General features: G+C 38.3%; 1 protein-coding gene across 1 annotated transcript in view; it reads left to right on the top strand.

Annotated features, from left to right (window-relative positions):
• Positions 1–7,249, top strand: part of LOC134817261 (remodeling and spacing factor 1-like) — a 72,306-nt gene extending 65,057 nt beyond the window's left edge. Inside the window, exons 7-8 of the mRNA XM_063826401.1 lie at positions 6,589–6,664; positions 6,947–7,249. Of these exons, the coding sequence (XP_063682471.1) occupies positions 6,589–6,591 (3 nt within the window). The 3' untranslated portion in view covers positions 6,592–6,664; positions 6,947–7,249. The remainder of the gene's footprint in view (positions 1–6,588; positions 6,665–6,946) is intronic.
• The last annotated feature ends 9,188 nt before the right edge of the window (positions 7,250–16,437 follow it).

The raw sequence follows: 16,437 nt of genomic DNA, 5'->3' as shown, positions 1-16,437 counted from the left end.
TTTTTGGTTTTTAGGGAATGAGTAATGTTGATGAAGGAGTCCGCGAGTGCCTCTTTTTCGTGCTGTTTTAGTTTGCGAACGTAGTTTTTGAATTTGGCGTCCAGGCTCTGGTTCCGGCTCTGGTTTTGGGTTGTCTTGTAGTGGGACCCGATTTGTTGTGTATTCACGGGCTGAAAAACAAGTCAAAAATTTTATTAGTAAATATAGGTGAAAAACATATTGGTAATTTACAGAAGGAACACGAAAATCTAATCAAATAAGAATAAACGGCATCACTCGGTATCATAAAATTTCTACTTAATCCATTAAATTAAAACTGGAATAACTAAGTAAAAATCATCAATCTCTTGATAAATTTCAACATCGAGAATTCAATAATTTTAACTTTCCTTCCCAAGATTCTATAAAAACTTACAATCAGGAACAAAAATTGTCAATTTTGTGGTAATGTATAAGATAATTAACCTTTATTTCCATCGGAAATACGAAGATGTTTTCTTGATCTTTTACGAGAGCGAGCAATTGCCACAGCCTTTTTGTACTGGAAACTGTCTGACTCAGTTTTAAAAAGGTTTTAGTGTAGTACAAGTAAGTACTTTTAGTACACATATTCTTGAAAATATTGTTAAATTTAGGAGAAGAGTCCTATCGTTCAGTATGGTAACACACGAGCGCTATCACCATAGGCCATGTGTTTTCTATAGTAGGATGTTTTGCCATGGGAACATGTGTTGGCCATGGTAAAATGTGTTGCCAAATGGTAACTGTGTTGTTATGGGTAACATGTGTTGCTATGGTAACATGTGGTTGTTATGGTAACAGGTGTTGTTTATGGTATCATGTGTTGCCATGGTAACATGTGTTGCCATGGAACATGTGTTTGCTATGGTAACAAACCTTCTCATCGTGTTCTTTATGTTGCTGGTTCTCTCCTCCTCACTGGTCGCGTTATCCTCGTAGGCTGCTGGGTAAACCTACCTGTTCACTTTCCTAGCACTCTTCCTCATCTGGGTTATATAGTTGTTAGCTATAGTAACTAGTAACTACTATAATACTATATATAGTAACTAGTGTACTACTATTATCTCATCTGTATTATCTAGTGTTACTATAGTAACTAGTAACTACTAGATATTACTAGAAAGTAACTAGTTACTACTATATTTCATCTGTAGTTTATATAGTTCCTATTAGTAACTAGTAACTACTATATATATATAGTGTGTACTATAGTAACTATTAACTACTATATATCATCTTGTAGTATATAGTTGTTACTATAGTAACTAGTAACTACTATATATTATATAGTGTTACTATAGTAACTAGTAACTACTATGATATCATCTGTAGTTATATACTGTACTATAGTCAACTAGTAACTACTGCTATATATCATCCTGGAGTCATATAGTGTGTACTTATAGGTAACTAGTAACTACTATATATACTATTATATAGTAACTAGTAACCCACTATATAATCATCTGTAGTTTAATAGTGTTACTATAGTAACTAGGAACTACATAATCATCTGGAAGTTATATAGTGTTACTAATAGTATCTAGTAACACTAAATATCAATCTGTAGTTTTAATATAGTGTTACTATAGTCAACTAGTAACTACTATATATCATCTGTATTATATAGTGTTACTGATAGTAACTATAACTAACTATATATCTATAGTGTACTATAGTAACTAGTAACTACGATATATATATAGTAGTGTACTATAAGTATCTAGTAACTACTATATATATATATAGGTGTTACTATAGTAACTAGTAACTACTATTTATAATATATTACTGTTTCTTATAGTAACTAGTAACTACTATATATCATCTGTAGTTATATACTGTTACTATAGTAACTAGTAACTACTATATATTCATCTGTAGTTATATACTGTTACTATAGTAGACTAGTAACTACTATATATATATAGTGTTACTATATACTGTATTTGTATTATATAGATTATTATATAATAGAACAGATGACCGAGAATAATGGACATAACGAGTTTATTCATTACGTGTGATCAGGTGATTGGTTTACCTAATGACGTGATAAAGGTGACCCCGTAACTATTACCCCGTTTAAACATTATGGGAATGGTTAAGGGTGCCCCCAATTAATGGGTCGTGTCACGGTGGTCAATAATCACCCAGTCAATTTGTTAACGAGATACAGTAGATACGTGATAACGTCGTCATTTTAATCCGTTTTTGCCTCATGTGTCAGATCATATGCTACATTTGAGAATCTACCGTCTCTTAAAAAATTAGGCGTCAGCATGTTCAGAGAAAACAATTATAGGTGTTTAATAGTGAATGGGTCGTGGTCTAAAATTTTTCGTATTCTCAAATTTTGACGACGGAATCCCGAACCAGTAAGTACAGTATGCCATCTGCAAAGCTATACAGCCCTCACATTTTAAAACACGGCGGAGCAAATTAAGGCCAACGTATGGGTACTCTGACTTTTTGGCCACCCTGTATATATTAGTGTTTTATATATAATTAACATTCTAACCAAACAAACTCACCAGGACCAATATAAACAACATGTTATTTTTATGATATTCCAGTAATCTACTATAACCCCCCCCCCCCCCCCCCGATCTACTAGTATTAGTAGAGTGTATTACTACTACTACTGGTTACTACTAGTGGAGTTCTACTAGTAGATTACTAGTGTACTAGAAATTATACTCTGTATAGTGTACTGGACCCCTAGTTCGTATATTCGGATCCTGGTGCTACTTCTTCTAGATCATCCTCGTTAGCTAGCTCAAGCCGTCTCATCTACTTGTTCTTCTTCTCCTCTTCTTAGCTTGTCTTCACGCTGTGTGGAGAGCAATTGTGTGTTTATTAAATGAGTAATATCAACAATTAAGCAAGTTGTCGTTTCTCCTTATAGGGTATCACGTGGGATTGTATTAACTAGCAATAACAGGTACTTGCCAACTACGCTCTTCATACAGGAGGGTCTGTAATCTGTAGTTTTAATTGTACACATGGGGAGCACCCTCCAAAAGTAGATCTCCAGTAGAATATGGCTGAGACTTTAGCTATGACCTTAAGTTAAAGTCTCATCAGAAATATTGACATTTAAGTATTGTAGGGGCCAAAATCTTTCACATTTTGTTTGTTTTGTTTCCAAATATGGGGATATAGTTTTTTGGCTCAAAACACGGACATTTTTTTCAAACTGGATGTCGATTCGTGTATGAGTTTCAGGGGACTAACAACCTGGCTTATCTTGTAAATCTTAACGAAGAATATAAATCCTACTAAGATATCAAAATGTAGGTTTTTTTTCTGATTTGGCCCGGGATATACGTCAATATACTTAATAACAAAATTTGGGTCAGCCCCACCACCCTATCTTTGCTGTAGAGTACTTGCAACCCTCATGAAGTTCAGTGAAATTGGACAGATTAACTATTAGGTTTAATCTTAATGCAATAAGAATAAAATGTTTCAAGCATTAAAATGAACGCACAGTTTTGTCCAGAGGAAGATACCTTTCTTTTCGTTAACAATCTCCCAAAGTTTGCCCTGTCCTGACTGAATGCTCGCTATCAGGGGGTCTCAACCTCTCCACAACACCTGCAACTGTGAGTAAGACGCAGCGAACAGGAACCATTGGTCGGGACTGTAGGGATATTTCACACCTGTACAATCTGTGGCTTTCTCTGTGTCCTGAGGTGGTGAAAATAGGAGAAACTGTGACATTATGATTAAAAATTTAACAGTTTGCAAATTCTGTGATTCAGGGTGAGCAGTGTTTTAATAAATCAAGAACGGTTTAAGAATGTATTTAATAAGAATTACAGGTTATGTTAGGATATGAGGTATGAGTCTGTGCAAATATGTCTAAACTTAATACCCATTGTGCATAGGGCCTCATGAATTTTTTTACAAAGTTTCCAATATATAATTTCCGTGTTACAATTTGTCTGGGTCCTAGTAAATATCCGTGATGTTCCCAGCTCGATTACCCACATCATATTGCTTTGACGACTAGGTGCTTTTTTTTTAATAACACCTAGTCAGTTGAAAGAGGGCCAAATGACAGGTCCTTGATGGAGTTTTTTTGCCCTGCAATTTTTGAATACAGTTTTGGAGCATCATGACTTAAAAGTTTCAAATTGTTAGGTTAATTTGAGCATGTAATTCTCAAATATTCCAACGGTTTAGAAAACACTCATGGATACTTAAATCTCGAATTGTTGAACAAACTGTTTATCATACTAACCGAGATGATCCAATATTGTAACTCTCAAAATCTCGACCCAAAGAAGAAATCTCAATTGTCAGTGAGAACTGGGAGTTTGAGTTCGGGTTTTGAATCTGGAGTTTTCATCAAACGGACTGAGACAAACAAACTTCACAGTATCTCTAGTTTTACTGTTCTTTTGGCAGGTTATTGAATAGACTTTCACCAAGGGAGGAGTATGATTTTTAGAGTACTCTATCCTTAATATAACTTTTGTCAGAGTGGACTGAGTTTTGGAATGTCTGTTAGGACACCACATCTTCGTAGCAAAACTGATGAGGAAGCCTGTTCGACGGCATTACCACAAGCTGAAATGCCGTCGAACAGCTTCTCATCATTTGCATACGAAGATGTGGTGTCCTAACAAACTTCCAATACTCTGCTCCTCCTGAAAGTTATGTTAAGATAGAGACTCTACAATTTACTCCGCGGGGACTGTGTGTATAGTCTTTTCAATAACCTGCCAAGAAACAGGTCAACTAGAGATACTGTTGTTTTGGGTTCCAGGCAGTTTGAGGAAAACTCAAGATTCTAAACCGAACTGCAATCTCCCATCTCACCTGACAATCTGAGATTTTCTCCTTTGGTCGAGATTTTAGAGGTCACATAATGGTTCATATCGGTTAGTAAATAAACTGTTTTGTGCAACATTTCGAGTTTAAGTATCCATGGAGTGTTTTCTAAAACTGTTGGAATTTGTGGAATTACTTGCCCTCAAATTTAACCTAACAATTTTGAAACTTTTCATCATGATGCTGCCCAAAACCTGTATTGCTAAATTGCAGGGCAAAACTCCATCAAGAACCTGTTCATTGGCCTCTTTATCTGACTAGTTGGTTTATAAAAAAAGCACCTAGTCCGTCAAAGCAAGATGAATGTGGTTATCCGAGCTGAACATCACTTATATTTTATTAAGGACCCAGGAATCAAATTGATAACACGAGAAATTATATATTGAAACTTTGTAAAAAATTCATGTGGCACCTAGGCCAATGGTTTAAGGTCCTAGACATAGTTGCACAGTCTCCAGAAGTCAGATCCTAAATAACACTGTAATTTTTAAATACCATTCATAAACCGTCTTGAGTTATTAACACTGATCACCCTGATTCACATGAATTTCAACTGTTAATTTTATTATAATTGTCACAGTTTCTCCTATTTCACCACCTCAGACACAGAAAAAGCCACAGATTGTACAGTGGAAATATCCCTACAGTCCCCCGACCAATGGTCCCTGTGCCTCGCGTCGTACTCCCCCCCACAGTTGCAGCGGTTGTGGAGAGTTGAGACCCCCTGATAGCGAGCATCAGCTCAGACAGGGCAAACTTTGGGAGAGTGTACGAACGAAAGCGTAAGCTCCTCTGGACAAACCTGTCGTTTCTTTTTATTGCTTGAAACAATTTTAATTCTTTTGCCATTAAGATTAAACCTGATAGTTAAATCTGTCCAAATTTCACTGAACTTCATGAGGTTGCAAGTACTTACAGCATAGATAGTGTGGTGGCTGACCATAATTTTATGTATATAAAGATATTGAAGTTTATCCCGGGCCAAAATCAGAAAAAACTACTTTTTGATATACTTAGTAGATTTATAGGCTTCGTAAGAGTTAACTAAGTTATGCCAGTTGTTAGTCCCCTGAACTCATACACAATCGACATCCAGTTTGAAAACAAGCCAACGATATTTTAATTACTATAGAACACATATAGTATAAAAAATTTATGATTTACTTACTATGAAAATATATATTATAGTTACTATTATTATAACATAATTCCCAGAGGAAATGTCGGAATTGAACAGGAAGGTTTACACAAGCCTAACGGGGATAACGAGACTGTGGGGAAAGAGAACCGCAACATAAGGGAAAACCGATGAAAGGGTTTTTTGTTACCATAAACCAGTTCCCAGGCAACACATGTTCCCAAAGGCAAAACACTTTTACCCAAACAACACTTTTTACCAAAACAACACGGTACCATGGCGACACTGTTCCCAGGCAACACATTTTTACCTGGCAACACATGTTACCAACAACACTTTTAACTGGAAACAATGTAACCAGGCAACACTTACCAGGCAAACCTCCTACTTAGCAACACGTTACCATGGAAACACATGTTCCCATGGCAACACATTTTAAACCAGGGCAACACATCCTTCTATATAGAAACACAGGGTACTATGGTGATACTGTGGTTAAATACGACGATATTTAAAATATTTTAAGAACTTTTTTGAACAAAAGTATTTACTTGTACTAAACAAATTACTGAGTCCGACTGTTTCAGTAAAAAAAGGCTGTGGCAATTGCTCGCTCTCGTAAAAGAACAAGAAACCATCTTCGTATTTCCGATGGAAATAAAGGTAATTTATCTATACAGTACCTACAAATTCGACAATTTTTTGTTCAGTTTGAATTTTTTATAGAATCTTGGGAAAGTTAAAATAATTGAATTCTCGATGTTTATATTTCATCTAGAGATTGATGTTTTTATACTGAGTATTCCAGTTTAATTTAATAATCTAAGTAGAAATATTTATGATAACGTGTGATGACGTTAATTATTATTTGATTTGATTATTCGTGTTCCCTTCTGTACAATACAAATATGTTTTCACTATATTTACTAATAATTTGTTTTTCAGTGAATACACCAACAAATCGAGTACCACTACAAGAAAAACCAAAACCAGAGCCAAAACTAGAGCCTGACGCCAAAATTCAAAATTACCCGTGTCGCAAACTAAAACAGCACGAAAAAGAGGCACTTGCGGACTCCTTCATCAACATTACTCATTCGCCTACAAACAAAAAGGCGCCTCGTAACAACAAGGACCCATTTGCGTTCTCCGACCTAGACAACAGTTCTAAACAGTCAGAGGATTCGTCAGGTTCACTTTGTGTTGCAGACAGAAAACCTGTCGTAAAGAACGGACAGGTGGATAATAATAGTATGAAACAGGATAGAAGACACTCTGTTGGGAACTGTGTCAGGTATGAAGTAGGCTTCCAGGAAGAGTTGATGCTTTTATCAGACTATTTAACACTTTTGTAGCAGCATCTCGATTTTATTTGCTGTTCCTTGTATACTTTGTTGCATGTTTAAACTGAGTTGTTATATAATAGTAATAAATAAAATACTCAAATATATAATACCAAATTAACAGTAGCTGAATTTCAGGAAGCCTGTACAACAAAATTGCAACATATCAAAAGAATTCTTGGAATCGATGAAAGAAATAACTTCCTTGGCTGATGTTAAAAAGCCTGCGGAGGCGGAAGATAAATGTTGGAAGTGTAAGGGAGAAGAAGATGTAGATAAAGTAAGAAGTCTGTATTTTTGTGATTATTGTCAAGCAGCATGGAAACTTAGTTATAACATATCCAGGGATGGGGCGGTCACAGCGTAGAAAAGTGCGCACGCGCGACAGACGAATCAGATTTAAAAGTTCCAAGTACTTTGGCACATTACTTGCAAAATGGCGAAACGCGCTTTAACGCGCGCAATTTATATGTAAAGACATGATAAACCCTGTCATTTTAACCACGTGTTGGCCAAAAATAGCTCACTTATGACGTTTTGTCAATCATTTTTAAATTTCCCGCGAAAATCTATAAAAAGTGGTGCAGCCTGTCTTGAAATAACGGAGCGAAACGGTCAATCCTTCCCGAATCAAATTGCATTCCCAGTCTCAGCAACGTTACACATTTGACATGCTACATATGTGATCTTGCCTATTCAAGTGTGAAACTCACTAAATTCGTCTCAGATGCTGTTTTGCGACGGATGTGACTTAGCCACGTATCACATGGCGTGTTTACTGCCTCCCATAGAGAATGTACCTGATGATGATTGGTACTGCCCCGTCTGCGAGCAGGTTCGCTGTTTTTTTAATCTTATGAATTTAATTGTCAATAATGAATGTAGTATTTCAAGTTGAGCGTGTGTATTAGCTATAGAGTTTGCATTGATTAAAAATAATTACCTCAGATCTTATTGTACCTGCACTTGAGACTTAAACTTGATAAGCTTCGTATTTTCACCTACATTCCTCACACAACAAGAAACAGACCAAGGAAAAGTTCTTCGGTGCCAAGGTAAATTATATAAGGGGCTTATCTTTAACCTCAACTAATTTCTGTACCTCTAAATAAGCTCCGCCGATTAAAATAGTTTGCTAAAGAACGTTGTCCTCGTGCCGCTTCCAATCAGCAGTCTCTAAAAACAGCCCTCTAAAACAGCCCTCTCAAACCCTTTTCCTTCAGATCGAACACGTTCAGAGGCAGAACCTCACAACAAAACTTCAGAGCAACTTCCAGACCATTACCACAATCCGTCCATTCCCGGACAGTAACGTACAACCCGGCCCTTATCACACCCTCCCGTCCAGTGGAGTACAGATACGTCACACCCAGAACTCGTCCTAAGATAGGTCAGATAGATAGACTGGCTGAGACAGCCAGGAAAGTGTTTGATCACAGCGTTGAGGAGGAGGAGACGGAACACAGGAGAGTGATAAGATATAAAACTACCTCGTATTACGGCAAGTCTCGTTACGGTCAGAACACCTTTATAGACGAGTCCGAGTCGGACTGTGAGGTTGTGTACCCTGAGGATGTTGAGTCGGACGCTTCTTCCGAGTCTGAGTTCTCTCACCGCCCCTCTAACTCTAAGGGGAAGCCCCTTGTTGGCCAAACCCCGCCTGGTCTCCATCAAAAGGCGGAGAGGAAATATACTGCAGACGATTTCCTGGCCGAACCCACAAAATCTCCAGAAGTAAATAAGCCACCCAGTAAACTAGGCTACAATCCTCTCTCTGCAGTGCGCGGCTCTCTCATACGACCCTCTAACGCACGTGCTTCTTCCTCAAATCACTCCACTGATACAGACAATAGAGTTGTTTTACCAGTAAGTACATAATAAGAACACCAGTCAAGAATAGGAGTTTCTAAAACTACTTGGGGGGGGGGGGGGGGGTACCCCCAACTACTTATTTGCTGAAGACGATTTACACATGTACTTTGAAAGCTCCTGCTAAAACAAACTTTTCGTATCACTTATATGTTTTAAATGATCCCCCTCCAGACATACTTATTTGCCAATTAAAAAAAACTTTTTAAGCTATATGATTTTCTTAACGTTTAATTGCACTCAGTATAATGTATAATGTAAGGTATTCCACAGCATACCAAATCACGCGGCAACTGTTCACGTGCACGTGCGACAGCCACAGCACGTCACCAAGCAACAAGTGACCGTCGCCAAGCAACGACAGCGCGGCACTTGGAAACGACAGCGCGCCATCTTGCAGCGACACCTCGCAATCCAGGAATAGCACAGTCAGCTACTAACCATGTAGACACAGCAACTGCAATATTGGAAGGGAGGAAGATAGCTGCCGACGAGAGGGAGAAACTGGAGGATTCTAGAAGTGGTGAGTGGTTTAGATTATTGTTATTATTACCTGTAATATTCACTAGTAGGTATTTGACTATTTCACTAGGTATTTGAATGGTAGACTGGTAGTTTTATAGTTGGTTTTATCTGCACATAGTCAATGAAACCCTGACGAAATTTAGGCCGAGAAAAAACCTTTGTAGCATGGTCAATGGAACATTTTCAAAACCAAGAAAACAGCACTCATACTGTTGTTCTGGTCCGAAATAATCATCGAAAATCCTTTTTCTGCATAATTTTGATTACTATTCACAAGGTATTACTTATATAATACGGGACTAGTTACCAGATGATTCTGGTCTCACTAAGTTCATGAAAATAGTAGCCACTAATGATAAGAATACGACACACGCCATATAATGAAGTTAAGTATAGAGTTAACAAGGTTTGGTTTTTTAAATGAATAAGGGAGAAAGGGAGAGAGGGAGAGAGGGGGAGTGATAGAAAGAGAGACGGAATGGAGTGTTGTTTTAAAGGTGATACTGTATGACATTTCTCAGCTATGCATATTGCATGTACTACTCGGAGTAGCTGTAGTGAAATCGTAAATAACAGACCATGAGTCTCATTAGCGACATTTCTGAGACTCAGAGATATACCAGCTCTACTAGCTACACGCTTAGCTTTTTAAGACGGCCGCCAAAATCGCAGATTTTCAGACCCCTCCCCCCGTCCGGGTAGTGTCCGAATTTTCAAAACCACCCCCGGATTGTCCGGGGTTTCCAGCTACTTTTAAGAAGTACAAATAAAACCAACTCAAATTCATTGTTAATAAAAATGAACAATAATACATTTAGTGTCGAAACAGATTTAGCACAGTTACATTTAAGTACTCAATTAAGTAGCCATCCAATCGAATAAGTTTTAAGGCAGTAGGAGAAATATCGAGTTGTGTCTCGGCTCTCAAGAGCTGCTTTCTTCAAAATCAGGATCTAAACTACAGAGTATTAGTGTCAAAGAGTTGAAATAATTGGGAGCTTTTTCGTTAATTCTACCAAAATTTCTTGTTTCTGGACGTCCAGATTTTCAGAAATCACCCCCTTCCTATTTGAGTTTTTGCCGGACGTCCTAATTAGATGGCCCCTTATCAGATATTGATTGTCGATGTGCTTGACGGATGTTACTCGTCTCAATTTCTTCGAAGTAGCGCGCCGCTTTCTTTTCGAGGCAAGTGCTTCGAAGTAAAGCGCGTCGGGTCAGTCCATTAACCATGGACAATGCCGCCTTGTAATGTACATCTTTTGCCTAAATCTGCGAACTGCGAAGCCCCTTGATTCTCGATGTCAATCTTTCGCAGCTCGGCGAGGCCCAGTGGTGCATCTCGACTCGCCGATCTACCGAAGTGGTTGCGAGAAGAATTATTTGATGCGCGACCCAGTAGTGCATCACGCTACATGAACGAAGCCCCGTCTATTTGAAAAATAGTTGAGGGTCGCAATGTGGGACAATCTAATTGCATCTTATTTTCCAAGTAAGACTGAAAGTCTTCGAAATTTTAATTGATTTTGTGAAGTAGAATGTTAACACAATAAAATTAAACCACGTTTCCAGACTCCCGAACTTTGTAAGCGGAATGTTTACTAATATGCTTATTCTATTTTTAAATTTATTCAGTAAGGCTTCCGAATAGAAGTTATTGAATAGTTTATTGTGTTATTTCCTATTTCGCGTCGGTCTTTAGCACTTAACTTGCTCTATCCAGAGCCCTCTCGCTTGCAGTTGCGCGCGACCGCTGGAGCAAGCGCGTCACGCAGTACGCGTATAAATTGACTCATGGCTAGGTGAAGCACTTAACAACCTCCTTCGGGGGTTTTTCCCAAAAAAAAACAACGTTTTATTTCCGGGGGCCCCCCGGGCTATTAATTTTTTTTCTAATAAATAGAGATTGGGCGGAATGACGGGCTGAGCCCCCCCCATAAGATGTTATCTCAAATTTTTTTTAAGTAGCGCGCCCCGCTTCTCTTCCGCCCGAGGCAATTGATTCACGTGTAAATCGTTCCATCGGCGGGGCCCCCGTTGCATAGCGCTAAAACCCGGGGAAGTGCTCGAATACCGCCCGGGCTAGTCCATTACATTAACAAGGGACAACGTACAAAAAAACCATAAGAAAAAAAACCAAAAATTCTTTAAAATTTTTTTGGTCGAGCAAAATTTGTAAACCCAAAAATTCGCCAGGCCAAGTGCTACGAAGTAGCGCCCCCCCCGGGTCAGTCCATTAACAATAAATGGGCAACGCCTTTTAATTTCGTTCACTAGCAGTGGGGAATGCAACTTAGTCATGGGAGACAATGTCGCCATCAACTTCTGGCAAACCAAAAAAATAAAAACCCATTAACACCGGGGGCCACCCGTAAATAAACTTTGTCAAAAAAGGGGGGGGAGGGGAAATGGGGGGGCCCCGGGGGTTAAAATTCACCGACCCCCCCTTTCACTTAATTAGTCTGGCAAAAAACGGTCAATTTGTACTACAAAAAACGAACATACCCTTTCCCCTTTTATTCAGCTACCAAAAAACATACCCACTTTATTCATGCTACCATAGAAAATTTTTCACTTTGTTCTTTTACCTGTAACATTTTCACTTTTTTTCAGGTAACTTGTGACCGGCTGCAGATCTCCAACTCGCAACAACAACTTTAGCCCGGGGGAGAAGGGGAGGAAAAAAAAAAAACGACGCCTTTCCATTTTCGGGGTTAAAGTATCCTCAAAAGTTTTTATACCATTTTTTACATTGGGGGCGTGGAACTGAATTTAAATTTTGGCTAGTGAAAATTATGGACAGTTGAGAAAGTTTTTTTTAAGCAAGTTTTAGTGTTGGGGTGACGGGGTTTGGTAGAAAAAGGGTGTGGTACAGAGGTACTGGGGTAGAAAGCAGTGGTACAACGTACGGGGGTAAAGTCATGTGGTACAGGGGTATGGGGGTGGAGTAGTAGTGGGGACAGAGGTACTTGGTAGTATAGTTTGGTACAGAGGTACGGGAGTAGTAGCAGGTGGTAAAAGGGTACTGGGTTTATAGTGGGTGGTACAAGGACTGGGGAAAGTTTAGTAGGGTGGTACGGGGTACTGTGGTAGTAGAAGCAGTGTGGTACAGAGGTACTGTGGTAGTAGTAGTAGTGTGGTACAGAGGTACTGTGGTAGTGTATAGTGTGGTACAGAGGTACTGTGGTAGGAGTATAGGGGTACAGGGGTACTGGGTGTATAGTAGTGTGGTACAGAGGTATGTGTATAATGTAGTGGAAGGGGTACTGGGGAGAAGTCAGTGTGGTAAAAGGGGACTGGGGTATAGGGCAGAACTTCATGTTCTGGGTTTTTATTTTGGGTCTGTCCTTTTTTTTAACCTTCCGCCCTTAGTTTTAAATTTATTTTGTTTGATTCATTATGGCCCATTTTGCGTTACCATAGAAAACATTTCCCTTTGCTTTTTGTTACAGTTCAGTATTAAATTATGAACTGTTGTGAGATTGAAAAAATTTTTCGTACCGTTTAAAAAAACAAGTATTCTGTTTAAAAAGAATTATTCAAACGGGAATGGTTCAAAAATTCTGAACATTAGGACAAAAATTAAAATCTAGAAATTAAAATCTAAATTCAAGCTAAAACTGAGCACAAAAAAAAACCTCTAAAAAAAACAATCCATCATAAAGTGGGCCTATAAAACTCAACAAAAGCAAAAAATTAATAAATATCCGAAAAACCAATAAAACTCCTATTTTAATAAAAGTTTTAAATTAAGTTCCAACTCCCTTTTTAGCCCAATTGGAGAAACAAAGAAATGTTTTGCAATAAACCACTCAGAGCCAAAACCCCACCTATAAAAAGCAACGTACACTAAAATATCATGCCTGAGAACTGTTTTCCCGGGCCCCAAATTCAACACCCCAAATAGGGAAAACCCACACCCCCCGGCCCATGGCCCTAACACCACCGCAAAAAGGGGCACGAATAGTCCGCTTGAATGACCCCGAAGTGTCCGGGCTTATTGTGATCACTCAGCACCTCAGGAAGGTCCAAGGGAACAAACTGCCTGTTTTTTTCTGAGGTTTTTGAAGAAAGGTGTGACCACCTTGTCGAATGGGCTGGAAAGACCAGTCTTATCGAGAGGAAAGGCCCCCAGAACATGAACAAACGAAACTGAAGGGGTAGGTTTAGATTAAAATCCTGGCCCCTGATTGGTTCCCACTTCTGCTGAGGTTGAGTTGGCGATAGACCGCACCAGTGAAGATCGGATCAGGGTTTCCATGTGTTAAAAACTCCACCGTCCAAAAGGTGCTGGTTAGTAAATGGTTCAGATAACTTATATTCATTTAAGTTTTCAGCTAAACTTCAAATTTTTTAGTTGGGGTAAATTTTTCGGTTAGAATTTTCTTCTTAAATGAAATTCGCCTAGAATTTCATTTAAAAAAAATTATTTTGATTTAGGGATTTTTTGGGTTCCCAGTTTTTTCCCAAATGCCCGATGGGAAAGTTGATTTAATAACTGTCGATGTTCTGTCCGGGTTTTTACTACTACAGAGTGTCTTTTTTTTCACCATGGTTACCCTGTCGTTCCTGTTTTTCAGTGCGTACAAAATTTTGGAATGAGCCAACACGGAAAAACCCTATTGTAACCATGGCACAACAATATTCCCACTAATTTGTCAGTCCGGACCTTTTTGAGGCACTGTAAATTGTTGGCGAGTGAAACAATAGCTCGTCGGGAAAACGCCCGCCAAAAGACCGCAAGGGAAATGGGGTTTGGGAGTTGGCGCAGTCCCCCCTTGTCACACCCCCGTTTCCCCCTATAATTTAAACCCAGCCCGTTCCCCAACCAACACCCCCCGAATTAGTAAGTGTAAAAATTTACCAAAAGAACCAGCTTTTAGAATTTACTAGCATTAGATTTTAAAGTTTCGTAGTGTTAAAAAACGTGAAAGAAAATTTTTTACCGGGTGGTAAAAAAGGGTTCAAAAAAAGCACAGGAATTGGGGGGGGCTCCCTCAAATTTTGGCGAAATAAAAAATTTGTTACGGGGGAAAAATAGGGTTTTTAAAAATTGTTTCATTAATTACTTCTCATTATACAGTTACAACGTTTGTGGGAAGGAAAGGGCCGCGGTAAATTGGGGTACAAACAACAACAAAGGGGTTAAAATATAAGGGGAGTTTTAAATTTGTAAACAAACAAAACTAACAAAAAAAAAACTAAAATAACTATCCAACTAAAACTAACTAAAACAAAAAAAACAACAAAAAACTAACTACCTAATAAAACTAACTAAAAAACTAAAACAACTAAAACTAACTAAAACTAACTATCCTAACTAAAACTAACTATCCCAACTAAAACTAACTAAAACTAACTAAAACTAACTATCCCAACTAAAACTAACTAAAACTAACTAAAACTAACTAAAACTAACTAAAACTAACTAAAACTAACTAAAACTAACTAAAACTAACTAAAATACTAACTATCCTAACTATCATAACTAAAACTATCTAAGTATTAGCTAACCTGCGAATGTCCTGTCCTCGTCACTGATCATAGGAAACTGGAATCTGTACCACACCACAAACACGTGGTAGAGAAACATGGCGTTGTAGAACGACTTTTCACGCATCCTTTAGCCTAACAACAAGTGTGTGGGTTAGTGTTGTGGAACCTGGTTAAAATGTATGTAATTATAATTATAGCACAATTAATAAATTAATCTTTATATTCTAATTAATCAAAGTCATAACATTTCATTACCGTACATTAGATTTGGTTAAGCTTAATTTTCAAGTCAAATTCTGCGAGAGTTTAGAGAATCAGTGAGATTCCGAGTCAACAGTCCGGAAGAACTTCAAAAAATGAAAACGTTAAACAAAACAAACTACGAAAACCCCCAATATTAGGGTGACTTGAGGGGGTTTTCAGGGACACTGCAACAAGTTAACAACACATAGAGTTCTGAAGAAAATGAAATAAAGCTAAAATGAAACGTGTACTAGCTACAACAGAACATTAGTAACCATGGTAACATTAGTAGCACTGCTGTAGAGTTGTACTAGTAGTGAGACAGATAGACAGTCGCTTCAGACAAGAAGACCAGTAGATGCTATAGGTTGTTTTAGTTACTAGATGCTGCAAGTCTGAACACTACAGTAGAATACGGTAACACACCCCCCCCCCCCCCCTCTACAGCACACAATACAGAACACAGACGCGGACGGAATATAATACGGACGCGGAGTATAATAATAATAATACGGAGGGTTGTAGGGGTATTATATCTTTATTATTTATAAATAATAATGAAGGAGGTTTTGCAGGTTTTAACAGGAGTTTAACAACTTTTAGAACTTCATTGAAAGTGAAGAATAACCCACAGATGTCAAGGTAACTATGGAAAACCTACATTGTCAAAATATAGCCAAGAAGGTACTCTACACATTGCTACAAAGATCTCACTCACTTAGGAGAACTCCTAGCTGGGTCCTTTTTAGGGGGGTGAGAGATTGTAAAATTCCCCTTTTGGGATTCTGTTCAATAAGGGGATTAGCCCTACAGGGATCTCTGTTTTAATTAGGTGCCTGGCAGTGTCAGGTAAGTATAGGGTAACTATGAACCTGGTACCAGGTAACTATGCAACCCGGTACCAGTAACAAAGCAAACCTGGGACCTACAGGAAAAGGGGCCAAAAACCACAGGAAAACC

The sequence above is a fragment of the Bolinopsis microptera genome, chromosome 6 (genome assembly GCF_026151205.1).
Source record: "Bolinopsis microptera isolate Bmic1 chromosome 6, MBARI_Bmic_1.0, whole genome shotgun sequence".
Lineage (NCBI taxonomy): Eukaryota > Metazoa > Ctenophora > Tentaculata > Lobata > Bolinopsidae > Bolinopsis > Bolinopsis microptera.
The sequence above is the reverse complement of the archived record's forward strand: the minus strand, read 5'-3'. Positions and strand labels throughout refer to the sequence as shown.